The sequence below is a fragment of the Gouania willdenowi genome, chromosome 5 (genome assembly GCF_900634775.1).
Source record: "Gouania willdenowi chromosome 5, fGouWil2.1, whole genome shotgun sequence".
NCBI classification, from domain to species: domain Eukaryota; kingdom Metazoa; phylum Chordata; class Actinopteri; order Blenniiformes; family Gobiesocidae; genus Gouania; species Gouania willdenowi.
In genome coordinates, this window is record NC_041048.1 from 5,406,448 (window position 1) to 5,413,438 (window position 6,991).

General features: G+C 36.0%; 1 protein-coding gene across 1 annotated transcript; it reads right to left on the bottom strand.

Annotated features, from left to right (window-relative positions):
- Positions 1 to 4,940: 4,940 nt before the first annotated feature.
- Positions 4,941 to 6,785, bottom strand: LOC114463711 (transcription factor HES-5-like). The gene is made up of 2 exons (XM_028447434.1): positions 6,644 to 6,785; positions 4,941 to 5,683 (listed from the first exon to the last, which is right to left on the bottom strand). Exons 1-2 carry the CDS (start codon positions 6,764 to 6,766, stop codon positions 5,285 to 5,287), a joined length of 522 nt encoding a protein of 173 aa, XP_028303235.1. The 5' UTR covers positions 6,767 to 6,785; the 3' UTR covers positions 4,941 to 5,284.
- Between the last annotated feature and the right edge of the window lie 206 nt (positions 6,786 to 6,991).

Here is a 6,991-nt window from a genome sequence, read left to right on the forward strand (position 1 = left end):
ACACGAGGCTTCCCACACTTCTGTGTGCGGCCCCTCTCAGCCACACACACAATGGAAGTGTGTCGTCCCCACAAAGCCCCCAGGAGCAGTTCTCAGGCAGGCCTGGCTAGGACAGAAGGCCACTTCAGGAGATAAACCATCTGGTTTGGCTGCAGATCAGGGCTGGGAACCACTACACAACAATATGTGGCATTAAACCTTGTAGGGGTTTTAATATGAAATGAATTTTATTTCTTAAATTCAAATTATGGGACCAATCTCATACTGTATATGTTGAATATGTTTGAATACTCCCTGTGAGACTTGTTTGATACCTGCTTGTAAAAATTTGTTTGTTTTTTTTTCTTTTTATATATATATTAAGGGCTTAACAGGGTATTTAATTTAATTCTGTACATGTTCACATAAGCACAAATTAATCCGTTCCTTTCTGGTTTCTTTTCAATAAGAAACTCATTGGAGCTTTAAGTTTAAGGATCAAATTTAATTTTTTTTTTTAGTTTAAAATATTTCTATTTCTATCTTATAGGTTGTATCTAATTTTTAAAAATTTCATTGAAAATGCTTAAAATATGTTGAGTTTGAATGCATCACTTTGGTTTCTCTGAACTACCTGTGAGACTTGTTTGATACCTGCTTGTATATACTTGTATTTTTTTCTATATTTATTTATAAAAGGGCTGAACGTGGGACTCTGGTACTTAATTTAATTCTGTACATGAGCACGAATGAATCAGTTCCTTGCTAGTTTATTTTCAGTAAGAATAACTACGGACCCTAAAGTTTCATTTTGTATATTTTACATTTTAGAAACATTCTTTACTAAGTTGACTTTACTTATAATAGTGTCATGGTCTGAAAATCCCATATTTTCATTTGTTCATCAGTTTTTTGGTGTTCTACTTTAATCACGTTGGATTTAAATTTGCTTTTGTGTCATCAGATGATTCAAGAAAATTATATTTTAGAACATAAATGTTTTGCTTCTTGGAGTTTTTAACCCGAGAATGCAGATTTTTTTAGATTTTACATTTTAAAGACGATCTTTATGATTAAGTTGACTCTACTTGGATGGTGTCATGGTCTGAAAATCCCAGAAGGCGTTGAAGTTTTTCCCTTGTCTTCTGGGGAAAAAGCATTTTCCCACTGACCTTGGTTGATGTGTGTCACACAGATAAAGCGTCCCACCTGTTCTCATTGACAGCCATTAAATTCACTCTATTGTCCAGGACTCGCAGGCTTCTGATTGGCCGCTGAGCCGTGGGAGCGTAGTGCCAGCAGCATAAATTCACCAGCCCAGAGTCAGACTTTATCAGAGACCTCATCTGAACCTTTTCCAGAACATCTCTTGAACTTCCAGCTCCAACAAACCCGACCTGAACATGGCTCTGTACACTGACCTCAGCCTCCAGGACAGCATGAAGGAGCAGCTCTTTAGGTGAGTCCTCATCTATTCCCAGAGGTCAACGTAACAGATGAACAAGTTCTCACGTTACTGTAATTGAGTTGCTTTTATGGGTACAATAAAAATAAATCATACATTTTGCTTGTATGTAAGTACATTTTAAAAGACATACATTTCTACACCCAACCATTACTGAGTAAATCATCATTTCTTGCGAATATTTTTCTATATTTTATTCTTCAAGATTTATTACCAAAAATAAACATGAGGGGTGAAAGTAACTAATAATTTTTACTTTTGAGTACCATTTAAATGAGCTACTTTTTACTTGAACTTGAGTATTTTATGTATGACTTACTTGTACTTGTACTTGAGTACAATTTTAATAAACTAACAGTACTTCTACTTGAGTAGAATATATCACTGTACTCTTTACACCTCTGTCTATCAGGATGAGGATCAACTATAATTCTAATTGCGTAAATTGATAATCCATTGCATTTATAGTGTAATTAAAATTAAAAATCTCTTGCTGTCGTGATCAGAATTAAATTGTAATTGAGTTTAGATAATTGACTTTGTAATTGTCATTGCCATGAAAATTGTCCATTATAATTTAACGCAAAACTGGGGAACCATGTTAGACTTCTATGCACAGTTAACAATTATTAAAATATGTTTCATATCAAGCTTTCCCACATTTTAAAATAAATTGATGGGTTTACTGAAACAAATACGGCTCAGACGCCCACACCAAAAATATTAAAACTCGTATTTTCATTGATTAGGAAGCCGAACAAGGCAACCAATAGATTGAAAAGAAATTAGATGATAGATAATTGTTTTTAGTGTATTTTACAGCTGATTAAGTAACTGTTATCATAAGAGATGCTAACAGAAAGCTAACACAAGAGGAAGGTTAACTTTTATTAGGTTATTTATTTCAGGCTCAGTAATTGTGATTCATTATTTGAATTAACTGAACTTTAGTAATTGAGAACATAATTTCAATTGACTTTCAGAGAATAAAAAAATAATTGTACTTTAATTGTAATTGGGAGAAATTGTTGGTCACGTACCATCGAAATCATGTTTGAAGATCTAAACAAACTGACGAAACCTGCTCTTCTGTCTTTTAGGTGCAAACTACAGACGCTGGAGAGGAAATGCAGTGTCGGCGTGGAGAAGCTAAAGGCTGTGATTGAAGAGCACCTACAGAACGGCCTCCCTCTGTCAGACATCCTGGAGAAGACCAAGTCCATCCTCACCCTGAGGAAGGCCCTGCTCTCACACAACGGCTACTCCAAATACTCACGGGACATTTTACGGCTGTTTCCAGACGCCGAGGACGACGTGGCTCCACTTTGCTTCTAAACATCAGCAGATGGACTGAAAAAAACTAGCATCAATGCTAGATTAGAAAATGTGTCAATTTGAGAGAAATGCATTTTTTGCATGAATTTAAGATATTAGTTTCAATTCAAGTTTTGCACTTGAGCTGTTGCTACCCTCTGCCTGACAGAGATTATTATGTTCACAGTCTTTCCTGAAAAGGCTGCTGAACTCATGTTGTGCTGCTATTTACTGCAGCGGTTCTCAACCTTGGGGTCGGGACCCCATTTGGGAGGTCCCCACCACTTTTCCCACCTAATGTTGCATATGTTGACCCATTATTGTCACTTTTAACCTCCTTTCACCATATTTCATGCCTATTTTTTTGCCAATTTAACCACCTTTACAATTATTTACCAGTTTAAACTAATTGTTTCTACTTTTTTCTGTCATTTTTAAGCCAATATTGACACTTTGAACCCTTTTTTACCACTTTCTCTGTCTGTTTTTGGCCACTCCAATTTTGCAACTTTTAACATAATTCACCTTTTCCACAATTTTTGGTCATTTTTAAACCCATTTTTTTCTGACTAAAACAAGGATTTACATCTTTAAGATCCGCAAATTATAATAACCTTCCTGTATAACAGTGGATATTATTCAGATGAATAAATACATGTGGTTATCACAGATTCATAGAACAATGGAGCATCATGTTGCTGACTTTTGTCCCCTGGCTCTGGTCCCTTTATTTTTGGGGGTCGCGGGCTGAAAAGGTTGAGAACCACTGATTTACTGGATTTAAGACTCTAGATTTGTTTGAAGCAAACATACAGAAGATTAATCCAGTCTTATATCTATGCAATGTTGTGTTGTCATTCCCTGAAGACAATTTTTGTTGATTTATTTTCAGCCATCAGAGATTTGTCTGTTATACTTGAGTCGACTTTGTAGATTTGAAGCCAAACAGAGCAATGTTGCCCTTTTTTTTAGGTTGACATTGTGGGATTTCACCTAGTTTTCAGTGTGTTATCTGCCTTGTTTCAAGGCATTATTTCCTTAAACACCAGCTACCTTTCTTCTGAAAGGGACTCATCGTTTTTTTGTGCGTATATGCTGTGTATGCATACTTTGATTTGTTCAACGGTTTTTGTGTTTTATTTCATCCACAGTGGATTTACATTTGCTTTTGTGTTGTCACATGATTTAAGAAAATAAAATTTTTGAAAATACATATTTTGCTTGTTGGACTTTTTAACCCAAGAATGCTTGAAGGTTTGTTTTTTGCTAAATGCAGATTTTATTTGACACAAGATGAAAATGAAGTAACATTTATTCAGCTGTTGAAAAACAGAAGAATAGCTTAATGATGATAAAATATTATTACTAAAATGTGCTTTTATTTTGTCATATTATTCTCATTCGATAGGAACTGTTAAAATCCAAATTTCCTTTATGTTTGAACGACAACAATAAAACACAGAACAACAGAATAAAACAGGAAACAACAATAAAAGACACAAAATGACAATAAGATACACATAGCGACATCAACAATACACAAAATCACAATTAAAGACACAAAACAACAAAATATAACACAAAACTACAGAAAAATACATACAAAGCAACAGAAAAATACAGTAAACGACAAAAAAAATTATACAGGAAATGACAAGACAACACAAAAAAAATAAAATAACAGAAAAATACACAAAATGACTATAATTCACAACACAAAAAAACTTACAGAAAATCACTTAATAATCAAACAATAATACAGAAAACTCTTTGTTTTCACAACTCAGATTGGTTGTTATTCTAAATGCTGACATGAATATTAATTATGTGACCCCCAAATCACACAATCACATTTTGTGCCCCCCGCTGAGTTAATAAAATCCCTTTTTATCTTCCAAATTTGGGTTTAAAGGTTGTTAAGTATTAAATTAATTAATGCTTTACATGTTTTGGGGTTAGGGTTAGGGTTAAAAACTTCCTCATTGGGAAGCATAAAGGTTGGGACTATATGTAAAATATTTCAGTACAATGATATAGAAACAAAAAGAAGAAGAAGAGGCAAAGAAAGTATTGTTGTTTTTTGTGATTGTTTTATTTCGCATCACTTGGTTTGAAGAGATACATTCATTTTTAGGATATTTTCTATGTAACAATTCCTTCACTGAAGGTTATGCGGGCCGTCACTCACAGAGTCATAAAGCAGCACCGTTTGGTCTCAAACTTCGTCTGCTTCAAATACAGACAGCGTGGATTTCTATCAGTCCAAAAAAAACTTTCAAATGTATGCAAAAAAAAAAGAAAAATCATACATGAATCACTCTTTCTCCCAATGTGGAAGCAAATAAACATGGATAACTGCTGTTGTTGGATCCAACACAACCAAGAAATTCTCATTGAGAATGTTGAAAGTCTACTTCACAGAGTAGGTGAAAGAAAATGTTATTCTGGCCCAATGTTTGCAAATATCATAGAATTTAAACATTAATCAAGCTCTAATATTATATATAAGACGATCCTATGATGGTTCTACCACGGCCTCCACAGGGCGCTACAACCCGGACTCTTCTCCTTCTTGTTGTTGGTCTGGATTGAGGAGCTCAGAGCAGAGAAGTCAGCATCCCTCAGGTTGTTGAAGTGGTTCAGCATTCTTCTCTGTGTCTGTGGCTTCACCTCCTGCTTGGACATGAAGTTGACCATCTCCTGAACACATCTGGAGTAGCCATGGTCCACAGCTGCTGAGCTCAGCGCTCCGTGTTGGTGCTGGAGGCTCCTCAGGAAGCAGACGGTCATCTCCAGGATGTCTGCTTTCTCCAGCTTGGAGTCTGGCTGCTGTTTGAGGAACTCTGGACCCAGGAGAGACTTGAGCTGCTCGATGCTGCTGTTGATTCTCTCTCTGCGCTGCTTCTCCACCAGAGGCTTTCTGAGCTGCACCAAGAAGAAGAAGAAAGTCATGAATAAACGAGTTTCAATTCAATCACAATTACATTATCCATGTTCGATTATGATTACGTTGAACATCATTTTATTTTTCTTCCATAGTATATTAAGTTGAGGTTTCGGTTATTTCAGTTTTTCAGGAAATTTTCATCTTCTGACATGTTTTGAGTGTCAACTGCCAGTCTTCATCAGAGGAATAACAACATTTAACCTGCACTGGAACTATTACACGGAAGTCAAGTGAAACTTCAAAGGGAGCATCAAAGCCAATCAACAGAACTCCTCTGAGGAAGACTGGCAGTTGACAGTCGAAACATGTCAGGAGATGAAACCATTCAAAAAGAAGACAAAATGGATGTAGCTGGAACTAGCAGTTATTATTTTTCCCCTTCCGTTCTCAATTACTAAAGTTCAATTACAATTAATCACAATTACTGAGCCTTTAATAAATGAGCCCATAAAACCTAACCTTCCTCTTGTGTTAGCTTTCTGTTAGCATCTCTTATCATAACGGGTCAGTTTTGACCCCATGTTTCAAATCAGCCGCAAAATACACTCAAATATTATTTACATTATTGTTTTTCATCTCTTGGTGACCTTGTTAAGCTTCCTCTTCAATGAAAAAATTGGTATATTTATATATATACTGTATTTATTTTTTATTTTTTTAAGGTGAAATGATCTTGAAGAGAAGTGACAGGTAAACCTGATATGAATCATATTTGTATTTGTTCACTACGTATGTATAAGCCATAGAACTGGTTCTCTGTGGTTTTACGTTTAATTACATTGTAAATTACAGTTTTTATAGGATTTCCATAACAATTACAATTACAAAGTCAATTATCTGAACTCAATTGCAATTGAATTAAGATTACAACAGCAACACATTTTTCCCCCAATTACGATTACGGTTATAATTGAGCCCAACCCTGGTGTTGAGTTTACCTTGTGGCTGAGAGTGTGATGCTCCTGAGAATGGCTCATTGCTGCAGTGATTGTAGGTGCCATGGTTGGATGTGTGTGCTGTAGAGGTCTCTGTAGAGAGAATGTGATGTGTGCTGGCTGCATCCCTCCTATTTATACTCCCACATCTCCATTTCAATGTGTGGGTCTCTCTCTGGATGATGTTTCCCACAGTCTGAGCCAATCACAGAGCAGGCTCGTGGACAATAAGGGATGCGAGACATTGAATGGTGTTATTGCCTTAAAGATAATGGTCAGGTCCCAGGGGAACAGCTGGAGGGCTGGGAGGGAGGGGGTTGGGAAAGACCCACAGAGCTCTGTGTGAATCTG

What these genes read in the sequence shown, in the direction of transcription:
- LOC114463711 (XM_028447434.1), bottom strand. Translation starts at nt 6,766, where the DNA reads ATGCAGCCAGCACACATCACATTCTCTCTACAGAGACCTCTACAGCAC. An exon ending in ATCACACTCTCAGCCACAAG is followed by an intron (nt 5,684 to 6,643) that starts GTAAACTCAACA and finishes TTCTTGGTGCAG; the next exon opens with CTCAGAAAGCCTCTGGTGGA.